A 12,773-nucleotide genomic window follows, 5' to 3' on the forward strand; every position below is an offset into this window, starting at 1 on the left:
ACTTTCTTGCTTAGTAACAAGCTGTCATTCTGTATGGATTGGTCACTTCAATCCCTGGGGTGTACGTGCAGGAAAAGTTGTTTAATAAGAGATAGTTTGAATTTTTCTATCTAACAGCACATAAACAGTTTATACAGGTGCTAGCTGGTTTTCACCCAGGAACAGATTGTTATGCTAATGAACTGCTCACACCAGGATTCCTTTCACATGGGAATTTGCAAAGTGCTACCTTGACAGGGCCAGCCACTGATTTTAGGAGAGCTGGCTGGATTTTATGAGGCCTTTTTTTGTAATTTTTTTACCTTACTGCAACACTGGTGAGGCCACACCTCGAGGACTCAGGTCTGGCTCCTCACTGCCAGGAAGGCCTTGAGGGGCTGGAACTGTCCAAGGAATGGAGATGGGGAAGGGTCTGGAGCACCAGGAGTGGCTGAGGGAGCTGGGGGGGCTCAGCCTGGACCTTCTCACTGTCCACAACTCCCTGACAGGAGGGGACAGCCAGGATGGGAGGGGGATTGGCCTCTGCTCCCAGGGAACAGGGACAGGATGAGAGGAAATGGCCTCAAGATGTGCCAGGGGAGGCTTGGATTGAACATCAGGAAGAACTGGGAGCTATGGCAGCACAAACTGGGAGCTATGGCAGCCCAAACTGGGAGCCATGGCAGCCCAAACTGGGAGCTATGGCAGCCCAAACTGGGAGCTATGGCAGTTTAAACTGGGAGCCATAGCAGCCCAAACTGGGAGCTATGGCAGCCCAAACTGGGAGCTATGGCAGCACAAACTGGGAGCTATGGCAGCCCAAACTGGGAGCCATAGCAGCACAAACTGGGAGCTATGGCAGCACAAACTGGGAGCTATGGCAGCACAAACTGGGAGCTATGGCAGCACAAACTGGGAGCCATGGCAGCCCAAACTGGGAGCCATAGCAGCCCAAACTGGGAGCTATGGCAGCCCAAACTGGGAGCCATAGCAGCCCAAACTGGGAGCCATAGCAGCACAAACTGGGAGCTATGGCAGCCCAAACTGGGAGCCATGGCAGCCCAAACTGGGAGCCATGGCAGCACAAACTGGGAGCTATGGCAGCCCAAACTGGGAGCTATGGCAGCACAAACTGGGAGCTATGGCAGCACAAACTGGGAGCTATGGCAGCACAAACTGAGAGCCATAGCAGCACAAACTGGGAGCCATAGCAGCACAAACTGGGAGCCATAGCAGCACAAACTGGGAGCCATAGCAGCACAAACTGGGAGCTATGGCAGCCCAAACTGGGAGCCATAGCAGCACAAACTGGGAGCCATAGCAGCACAAACTGGGAGCCATAGCAGCACAAACTGGGAGCTATGGCAGCCCAAACTGGGAGCCATGGCAGCCCAAACTGGGAGCCATAGCAGCACAAACTGGGAGCTATGGCAGCCCAAACTGGGAGCTATAGCAGCCCAAACTGGGAGCTATGGCAGCCCAAACTGGGAGCTATGGCAGCACAAACTGGGAGCCATGGTAGCCCAAACTGGGAGCCATGGCAGCACAAACTGGGAGCTATGGCAGCCCAAACTGGGAGCTATGGCAGCACAAACTGGGAGCCATGGCAGCCCAAACTGGGAGCTATGGCAGCCCAAACTGGGAGCTATGGCAGCCCAAACTGGGAGCTATGGCAGCACAAACTGGGAGCTATGGCAGCCCAAACTGGGAGCCATGGTAGCCCAAACTGGGAGCCATAGCAGCCCAAACTGGGAGCCATAGCAGCACAAACTGGGAGCTATGGTAGCAAGAACTGGGAGCTATGGCAGCACAAACTGGGAGCTATGGCAGCCCAAACTGGGAGCTATGGCAGCCCAAACTGGGAGCTATGGCAGCACAAACTGGGAGCCATAGCAGCCCAAACTGGGAGCCATAGCAGCACAAACTGGGAGCTATGGTAGCAAGAACTGGGAGCTATGGCAGCACAAACTGGGAGCTATGGCAGCCCAAACTGGGAGCTATGGCAGCCCAAACTGGGAGCTATGGCAGCACAAACTGGGAGCCATAGCAGCCCAAACTGGGAGCTATGGCAGCCCAAACTGGGAGCTATGGCAGCACAAACTGGGAGCTATGGCAGCACAAACTGGGAGCTATGGCAGCACAAACTGGGAGCTATGGCAGCCCAAACTGGGAGCCATGGTAGCCCAAACTGGGAGCCATGGCAGCACAAACTGGGAGCTATGGCAGCCCAAACTGGGAGCCATGGCAGCACAAACTGGGAGACATGGCAGCACAAACTGGGAGCTATGGCAGCACAAACTGGGAGCTATAGCAGCACAAACTGGGAGCTATGGCAGCCCAAACTGGGAGACATGGCAGCACAATCTGGGAGCTATGGCAGCCCAAACTGGGAGCCATGGCAGCACAAACTGGGAGCTATGGCAGCCCAAACTGGGAGACATGGCAGCACAATCTGGGAGCTATGGCAGCACAAACTGGGAGCTATGGCAGCCCAAACTGGGAGCTATGGCAGCCCAAACTGGGAGCTATGGCAGCACAAACTGGGAGCCATGGCAGCACAAACTGGGAGCTTCCAACAAGCTGTAAGCAACCTAAGTACCACAAATGCTCATGGCAGGGGCTGTTCAGGGAGGTTTGCAGGTGTCCAATGAACACTCAGTGCCCTGGGCTGAGGACAAGGTGGGCATTGGGCACAAGTGGGACTCAGTGATCTTCTCCTCAATGATTAAGTGATTCCATCACACAACAGTTATAGAAGCAGAGCAGTCAGGAGCAGACACAGCAGCAGCCATGGCATGTGTCTGTCTGTCACACTCAGAATTGAAGCTGTCAGCAACAAAAATACTCAAAAGCTGCTTAGAGCTTCCTCAGACTATGCCTGCTAGCTCTTATCATGTGATAGGCAGACAGCTGGCTGGCATGGGAAAGCAGCACCAAAGGAGGCTGGGATTGGTGTGCTCTGGCAGCAGGGAGATGCTGGAATCAGGGCTCACCTCATCTTCCTCCCAGATCTGCTGGCACTGTGAGCACCCTTGGGCTACACAAGGCACCATCTCCATGGGGTTTCATGGGAGGAAGGGCAGGATGGGCTGTGCTGGCAGCCAAGGTGCTCACTCCTGGCCTCCTCCCTCCCTGCAGCCCCTGGTTTCCATGCACACGTGCTCCCTGTGCTTGCATTTGCACATGCCCAGCCAATCCAGCAGCAGCCAGGTGAGGATCTGCACTGCCTGCATCCTGTGTGCACAACAGCTCCAGCCTCACCACAGGAAGGAGCATATGGCCCTTGGGGACAAGAGGAAATCTAACTCAAACTGGGAGCTATGGCAGTTTAAACTGGGAGCCATGGCAGCACAAACTGGGAGCTATGGCAGCCCAAACTGGGAGCTATGGCAGTTTAAACTGGGAGCCATGGTAGCCCAAACTGGGAGCTATGGCAGCACAAACTGGGAACCATGGCAGCACAAACTGGGAGCTATGGCAGCCCAAACTGGGAGCTATGGCAGCCCAAACTGGGAGCTATGGCAGCACAAACTGGGAGCTATGGCAGCACAAACTGGGAGCTTCCAACAAGCTGTAAGCAACCTAAGTACCACAAATGCTCAAAATAAGGCAACAGCAGAACAACTAAATGCATTTTCCTCCAGTGGTGTTCACCAGGAAGGAGCTCAGAGAGCTCATGGAGACACAGAGGGGAAATCTCAAACTCATTAAGAGCTTCTGGTTGTTCACAAACAAAAGGAACAACAAATCACCAGGGCCAGGCAGCTCCCAGAGCTCTCCCAGGAGGAACTGCTGCTCTGTTCTGTGTGTAAATCCTGTCAGATCCAAGCCATGTGCTGCCAGCTCTTAGGAAGAGCTCCAGGAAACTGGGCCCAGGAAAATGCTGGGAAGTTTGCTGGCCAGGCTGAGCAAACCAAGAAAAGTGCAGCAGACATGAATTAACCTGTGAGTGCATCAGATTTTCTGGTGTAAAGCACGAGCAGGGCTCCTGTGAGGGAGGGGATGACTCAGGTATCCATGAGGAGGTGCCAGCAGGGATCTCATCCCATGCAGGGCATGTTTGGAAACCCACAGCAAACATTCAGCAAGGGCTCCTCAGAAAACTAAACTGGCCTAGGAGGGATGGGCTTCCCATGTGAAAGGGAACAAAAAGTTCTTAACAGGAACAAAAACCTGCCCTGATTGCTGTCCCCTCAGCCTGGCTGTGCTCAGAACTGGTTTTCTCTCCAAACTGCTCTCAAGGCAGAAGCAGGACACAGAGCTGAAGATGCTGCCTCTCCCCAAGCATTACACAGCACACACTGTGTGTGCATGGCCTGGTGTGAACTCATCCCTGACTCATCCCAGCCCAGCTCAGGGGTGCAGGAAGTGAAGCATGAGAAGATGATCAGCAGCAGCCTGGGGTTAAAGCATCTCCTTGATCCAAGGGCAAACTCCAGCTCTGCACCCCCAGCTGCAAACAGAGCAGAACCCTTGTGGAGGTACCACCAAAAACCCTCCTGGGAAGGCAACATGGTGAGGGACCTGAGCCAGGGGCACTGCCAGCAGAGCAGGGCTGGCTCCAGGAGATCTGCAGCAGGGCTGGATCCAGAAGATCTGCAGCAGGGATGGACCCAGGGATCTACAGCCAGGGATGGACCCAGGGATCTGCAGCCAGGGATCTGCAGCAGGGCTGGATCCAGGGATCTGCAGCAGGGATGGACCCAGGGATCTGCAGCAGGGCTGGATCCAGGGATCTGCAGCCAGGGATGGACCCAGGGATCTGCAGCAGGGATGGACCCAGGGATCTGCAGCAGGGCTGGTTCCAGGGGATCTGCAGCAGAGCTGGTTCCAGGGGATCTGCAGCCAGGGATCTGCAGCCAGGGATCTGCAGCATGGATGGCTCCAGGGAGCTGCAGCAGGGATCTACAACCAGGGATGGCCCCAGGGAGCTGCAGCAGGGCTGGATCCAGGGAGCTGCAGCCAGGGATCTGCAGCAGGGCTGCCCCAGGGATCTGCAGCCATGGATGGCCCCAGGGATCTGCAGCCAGGGATCTGCAGCATGGATGGCTCCAGGGATCTACAGCCAAGGATCTGCAGCCAGGGATGGCCCCAGGGATCTGCAGCAGGGCTGGATCCAGGGAGCTGCAGCAGGGATGGCTCCATGGATCTACAGCCAGGAATCTGCAGCCAAGGATGGCTCCAGGGATCTACAGCCAGGGATCTACAGCCAGGAGCTGCCCCAGGGATCTGCAGCCAGGGATGGCCCCAGGGATCTGCAGCAGGGATGGCCCCAGGGAGCTGCAGCAGGGATGGCCCCAGGGAGCTGCAGCAGGGCTGGATCCAGGGATCTACAGCCAAGGATCTGCAGCCAGGGATGGCCCCAGGGATCTACAGCCAAGGATCTGCAGCCAGGGATGGCCCCAGGGATCTGCAGCATGGATGGCTCCAGGGATCTGCAGCCAAGGATCTGCAGCCAGGGATGGCCCCAGGAGCTGCAATGCAGCACCAGCTCCAGCAGTGCCAGCACCAGGAGCTGCCCGTGCTCCCTCTGACACTGCACAGCCATCTGCAGCACCTGCTCCTGACCAAACCCACTGCTGGTGTGTGAGCACCACTGCAGGAAATAAACAGCTCCCAGGGGCACAGGAACAGCCTGAATCACATCCAGCCTGCTGAGGCAGCACAGCCCAGGGCACTGCTCCCTGCATGCTGCCACAAATGCCAGCAGAGAAGGTTCTGGAAGCAAAAGGAGCACAGCTGGCTGCAGGGCTGGCAGCTGGGGCCCTGCAGGACAGCCATTCTGGAGGAAATTAAAGTTTTTATAATGCATGAGGTACAATCAATGCTCAGTTCAGGTATTTTTGTAACTCAATTAAGTTGAAAAAAAGATCAACCTGGGGGAAACCATACTTTGAAAAGACCAGGAGACTTTTCTGCCCAAGCAGACACTTTTGCCTGCTTCTGACTCAAAAAGTTCTGCTGGTTTAGGGGGTGCTTTTGTTTGGTTTTTGGCATTTTGTCCTGCAGCTGGGCTCATGAAGTCACAGCTCAGTTCATCCCTCCAGAGCCATGAGAGGTGCCAGGGCAGCAGAGCTGGCTGCCAGCACAGACAGGCAGGTCCTGAACACAGCCCTGCACTGCAGCTCAGCACTGCTGAGTTCTCCACCCTTAGCAGGTATTTTATATAAAGGTGGACAAATCATTCAGTATCTCCTTTATCATATCATTCAATATCTCCTTTATCATATCATTCAGTATTTCCTTTATCATATCATTCAATATCTCCTTTATCATATCATTCAGTATCTCCTTTATCATATCATTCAATATCTCCTTTATCATACCATTCAGTATCTCCTTTATCATACCATTCAATATCTCCTTTATCATATCATTCAATATCTCCTTTATCATATCATTCAATATCTCCTTTATCATATCATTCCATATCTCCTTTATCATGTCATTCAGTATCTCCTTTATCATTCAATATCTCCTTTATCATATCATTCCATATCTCCTTTATCATATCATTCTATCTCCTTTATCATATCATTCAATATCTCCTTTATCATATCATTCAATATCTCCTTTATCATATCATTCAGTATCTCCTTTATCATATCATTCAGTATCTCCTCGAACATTTTTCCCATTTTTCAAGCCCAAGCCCTTGTGCTGCACGTGCTATTCCCTTTTAGCTGAAATGAATGGCTGCTGTCTACAACCTACCTACTAAAATCTGTCAGAGCTCTGAGTATGTGAATTGGCTTCTTGGAATCCAAAACCCTTCTGTGTGGGCAGAGCTGAACAATGCAGGTGTTTTCCACCTACCAGAAGTAAACCCCAGAGTTTGGCTCCATCACCACCCCAAAACTGCAATTAAAGAATACAGCTTGTGGTGCCCACACTCTGGCTGCTTCTCCTTTTTGTTCTTGTGCATGAAAACCCCAAGAATAAGAGTTCTCCTGGCTCTGCTCAGCACTCCCATATGATGTGAAAGTGAGAGGATGCCCCAAGTAACACAATAAAATGATAAAAACATATTTGAAATAGTTCCAATATTCTCACTATGTAACAGGAACAACAGCAAAACGAAAACAAGCAAAAATTATCACAAGAAGTAGTTCATTAAAATAATTATTCCATTAGTTAAGCAGATGCAGTTCCCAAGAAGGAAATACTTTAGAGAAACAGTCACCCTTTTCCAGTATCTGCCATTTCCAGAAAGAGCCACACTGAAAGTTCTGTGTGTCTCTAAAGACACTCAAGTTTTGTTAATCAAACTGCTGTGTTCACCTTTCCAAACCTGAAATGTCATTCCCCCTCCACACAAATTGTGAAAACAATTCCTTTTTGGTTAAGAGCTGAAAGAGCAGCAGTGCACACTTACTGCCCAGACTGGAAGTCCTTCTCATTCACCACAGCACAGTTGGTTAAGGACAGCTCATCAGTGGGACATCTCGCTGCTTGCATAGGCTGCAAGAGAGGAGTAAAATCAATAAAATCGACTGGAGAAAATTGGAGAAAATAGCAAATCAAATTCTATTTTTCCTTTGCCAAGCCTCAAGACTTCTGCAAAAGCACAAAACAGATCTCCTGAGTCCTGGCACACTCTCAGAGCCCACTGGTATCAACAAGCTCCTCTCCCAGGTTCCTCCAAACATTTCCACATGTCACAGGTGTTTGTATCCCAAAGCTCTGCATTTTGGGACTATTATGTACTTGGTATTTTAAACCCTAGCTACACAAATACTTTAAAATCAGCTGGGAGAAAGCCTGCAAGGCAAACCCTGTTAACTTGCAGGTGAACCCTGGCACTGCAGTGCTGGCACAAGGCAGGAGAAATCAGCATTCCCTGCAAGGTGTTTCTTGCACAGGGATTCCCTGGAAGCTGCTAAGGAAAAGCAGCCTGGAGCCAGAGCAGCTCCCTACAACCCTGTGGGGCTGGGCTGGGTCACAGAGCTCGTGTGGGGAGGAAGGGAGGGATAAAGATGGGACTTTTCCCTGAGCATAACTCAGAAACTGGAATTTCAGTTTTTGTATCCCAAAGTTCTGCATTTTGGGACTATTATGTACTTGGTATTTTCTATCCTAGCTACACAAATACTTTAAAATCAGCTGGGAGAAAGCCTGCAAGGCAAGCACTGTTAACTTGCACGTGAACCCTGGCACTGAAGCTTCCCCAGTGCTGGCACAAGGCAGGAGAAATCAGCATTCCCTGCAAGGTGTTTCTTGCACAGGGATTCCCTGGGAGCTGCCAAGGAAAAGCAGCCTGGAGCCAGAGCAGCTCCCTACAACCCTGTGGGGCTGGGCTGGGTCACAGAGCCCATGTGGGGAGGAAGGGAGGGATAAAGATGGGACTTTTCCCTGAGCATAACTCAGAAACTGGAATTTCAGCATGTTCATGCTGCATAAACCCCTTCACCCTGTGCAGTGAGAGTCCACAGGAAGGTTTGACCTCAGCCAGCTGCTATCCAACCCCACAATCCTTTTGCATCACTTCTCAAAGGAAATATCACATGTGAATATTTTCCACTCTACAGGAAACATCCCAGATCTGTAACACATTGGAGAAAATTAGGTAAAATAGTTAAATCCAGCCTATCACTATGAAAAAATTACTGCAACAAACTTCATGGGGGAATCCTCCCCTTCTTTTTATTCTCTAATGTCAGAGTACCAATCCTTTTTCAGGAGTATCTGCTTGTTTTTGTTCTTTCCACTGTTAATCATCAATCAGCAATTAAAAACTGAAATAAGTTTTTAATTTGCCATTTTTAATTTTGCCTGCCCAAGCTGCCCATCCCCATCACGGGGCAGGATGGAGCATGGGGGGAGCACAGAGAGGGACCTCAGCCCCATCCTACACCCTCACCCTCCCTGCTCCTGCAGAATTGTATCACAAAACAAGGGCTGAACGATGAAAATGGTGATCAAAATGCCTCCAGAAGGGGAGAACAGGATGGAAAAGGCAGGATTTCTGTCATTAGCTATGGACTGAAGACATTTCATTTGGGGAAAAGCTGAGCTTGCTCCCCAAGGTGTCCCTTGTACCTCTGTCAGATACAAATTTGCAGGCAGTGCAACAGAAACCATCTGACAGCCTCAACCTATTGCTAAAAGTAATTCAGGAGGGATTTTCTCTTCAACCTCCCTTAAATCCCAGCAGCAAGCACAGGAAATGCACTGATCCCAGCACACACATCTAAATCATTCCCAGGAGTTACTGCCCTGCTCTGCCTTCCTCCCCCAGCTCCCCTGGGACAAGAATCAGAGAAATTCCCCCCAGCCTGCTCCAAAGTTCAGATCAACTCTCATCCCTCAATGTGATTTGTCTCAAGTACTTGCTATTTAGAAAAGGACCAACTCATTACTTTTACTAAATAATGCTCAATTGCCCTTGACATATGTGACAGCCAGAAAAGATTCCATTTTCAGGCCTGAAGCAGATTTATCTATCTGAATGCTGAGTGTAATAAAAGACTCAAATGTTCTTGTAATAAAATATATGACATCAGTGGATTTATGAGATACACAGCCTGTGTGCTGAGGCCTCTTGGCTTGGGGCTCTTCACAGCAAACATTCACCATTTTATCACTTCTGCTCCCATCTGCAGGGCACAGTTTTGTGAAGGACATGCCCTGATAAAAGGCATTACAGGGGATATTTCTGGAGAAAAGTGGACACGGAGCTCCTGGATTAAATCTTTTTACAGCACGAGTCCTCGAGTGCATTTTTAATCCTCAGTGACAAACTGCACCCAGCCAAGCTGCTGCTCCTGTCTGCACTGGGAACAGAGTCACAGAATCACAGAGTCACAGAACTACAGAAACACAGAATTACAGAATCACAGAATTACAGAATCACAGAATTACAGAATCACAGGGTCTCAGAATCACAGAGTCACAGAATTACAGAATCACAGGGTCTCAGAATCACAGAGTCACAGAATCACAGAATCACAGAGTCACAGAAACACAGAATTACAGAATCACAGAAACACAGAATCACAGAAACACAGTCACAGAAACACAGAATCACAAAATTACAGAATCCCAGAATCACAGAACCACTGAATCACAGAATCCCAAAATCACAGAATGCCAGAATCACAGAACCACTGAATCACAGAACGCCAGAATCACAGAATCCCAGAATCACAGAAACACAGAATCACAGAGACACAGAATCCCAAAATCACAGAATCCCAAAATCACAGAAACACAGAATCCCAAAATCACAGAATCCCAAAATCACAGAAACACAGAATCACAGAATGCCAGAATCACAGAATCCCAGAATAATGAGGTTGGAAGAGACCTCTAAGATCATCCAGTCCAACCTGTGCCCTCACACCTCACCCAGACTTTAGCACCCAGTGCCATGTCCAGGCTTTTTTTAAACACATCCAGAGATGCTGATTCCACCACCTCCCTAGGAAGAGCATTCCAGTACTTTATTATTCTTCCAGTGAAAAATTTCTTCCTAATATCCAACCTGTCCCTTCCCTGCTGTAGCTGGAGGCTGTGTGCTCTGGTTCTGTCAGAGACCAACCCCAGCTGGCTGCAGGTTCCCTTCAGGAAGGTGTGGAGAGCAATGAGGGCACCCCTGAGCCTCCTCTGCTCCAGGTATTGTTCTGGTTTATGCCAAGAGGGGACCCCAAGGACAGCACAGTCCTGAGGAGGTGACTGCACCTGCCAAAGCATTCCCAGCATCCAGCATCAGCCAGGCAGCACCTGCTGTTAGACCCAGGCCTGTTCCAGCATCCCTTCTGATTGCCAAGAGGAAAACAAGACCACATGATGCACAGATAAATCTCACTCTGAGAGACAAACATGCAGAACCTCACCTCTGGGTTTGTGAGAAAGCAGGAATGTTGCCTCAAAACCCAGGAGGCTTAATGGCACTGGCATATTTTATTTTTACAAAGAAAAATTGCCCTGAAGAACAAACAGCTACATAATAGAAACAATCACCACAACATCTGATCTTTCAGAGATTTTTTTTTCCAAAGCTGCAAGGACTCATTTTCCTCCACAGAAAATACAAAACTCACATGTTCACAAAATCACAGAATAGCTGGGATTGGAAGGGCCCTCTGGAGATCATCCAGTCCAAACCCCTGCTAAAGCCCAGAAAGTGGTGCTGCAATTGGGATATTTTCACATATACACAAACCACACCTCTCATGTTCTGTCAATTCACCTCTTGTGAATCATGGAGGCTGATGGCAGAGCAAGCCAAGGAAAAACTTGTTTCTCCCCACAGAGATAAAGTGGTGGCAATGACTGAAGAGCACTGCTGACATCTGGTACTGAGAAGAGCTGAAACATTAAGTGCTAAGGGAAAGATGCTCCTCATCCAAGACAACTGAACCCATTTCATTTCCTAATGCTGAGCAAGAGATTATGAAACAGCCTCTAAAGCTGGGCAGGTTTGGTTCTGTGCCCTGTTCTCACATGGTTTGTACAAGACAAATATTGTTCAAGAACTGCATGTTCAAAAATCTTCTTTGTGTAAAACAGACACAGATACACATCCCATGTACATGCAGGTGCACAGAGATGGAATTCCTGAATTTCTGGCACTCGGGTGCTGGCAGAGCAGTGTTAGAAACGTGACAACTCTGGGTACCAGACATTTCCATTTCCCCAGCAGAGCTGCATTGAGATGGGGATCCCTACTCCAAAAAGCACCCAAGCTTTCCTGTAACAGCTGTTGGGCACCAAAATCTCTCTGAGGCCAAAGCCTCATCACCCAAAGAGGGCAGAGAGGTGCAATGCACCTGCAGAGGTGCAATTCCTGGTGGGCAATGCAGTCCACACTCCCCAGAGCCCCAGCAGAGGTTCCTCTGTGGGTGGAACCATGGCTGACTCCAAACCAAGCTCACCACCACGGGTCTGCCAATAAAATGAAGTTTGAATACTGACAGGGAGAATTAGGATGTCAAAGGAGCTCTGAAGACAAACAGGGAACTGACACGATGAATCACAGCTCCTCCACATTCCCCAGGAGTATGCTCCTGACAGGAAACACAAAGCTCTGCCTGCATCTCCAGACACCAGAGGTGGACATTACCCCTGGGGACACAGGGGACAGCAGCAGGTCCAGCAGGAGGAGGAGGAGGAGCTGCAGAGCTGGCTCAGCACAGGGAAGCCAAGGACACAACACAGCACAACAGCTCAGCACTGCAGGACACACCAAATGGCCATAAAACAGCAACAGCAGCAGCAGAGCTCTGGGCTGCCAGGTGAGAGTGGGGGCCTGACCTGCAGGGGAAGCTCTGTGACAGGGAGAAACAGTGAAGGAAAAACCCAGACTCCTCTAAAGAACAATTCTGTAATATTCATAAAAGGAATGACAATGTGCTGTCACCATCTGGGACACAAGCTGTCCTAAATGCTGTGGTGTCACACACACATTTTATCAAAAATCCTTTCCTTAGGATTTTTCCTCCTGAGAAGCTGAGAGGCCTCAGGAACAAAATGTAACCAATGGTTATCTGCTGCTGTGGAATGCAACAGGTGCATCTGGGATTGGGCTCATGTGGTTGTTTCTAATTAATGGCCAATCACAGCCCAGCTGGCTCGGACCCTCTGTCCCAGACAGAAGCCTTTGTTATCATTCCTTCTTTTTCTATTCCTAGCCAGCCTTCTGATGAAATCCTTTCTTCTATTCTTTTAGTATAGTTTTAATGTAATATTTATCATAAAATAATAAATCAGCCTTCTGAAACATGGAGTCAGATCCTCATCTCTTCCCTCATCCTCAGACCCCTGCAATCACCGTCACACTGTGGTTCTAAATA

The 12,773-nt window shown here is 49.8% G+C and overlaps 1 protein-coding gene across 2 annotated transcripts in view; it reads right to left on the reverse strand.

The window, feature by feature from the left end:
- Positions 1-12,773, reverse strand: part of NSF (N-ethylmaleimide sensitive factor, vesicle fusing ATPase) — an 88,166-nt gene that overhangs the window by 65,006 nt on the left and 10,387 nt on the right. For both annotated transcript variants that reach the window (XM_054649710.2, XM_054649711.2), the window contains exon 2: positions 7,355-7,440. In XM_054649710.2, the coding sequence (XP_054505685.1) occupies positions 7,355-7,440 (86 nt within the window). The remainder of the gene's footprint in view (positions 1-7,354; positions 7,441-12,773) is intronic.

Source organism: Agelaius phoeniceus, chromosome 26 (assembly GCF_051311805.1).
Source record: "Agelaius phoeniceus isolate bAgePho1 chromosome 26, bAgePho1.hap1, whole genome shotgun sequence".
Lineage (NCBI taxonomy): Eukaryota > Metazoa > Chordata > Aves > Passeriformes > Icteridae > Agelaius > Agelaius phoeniceus.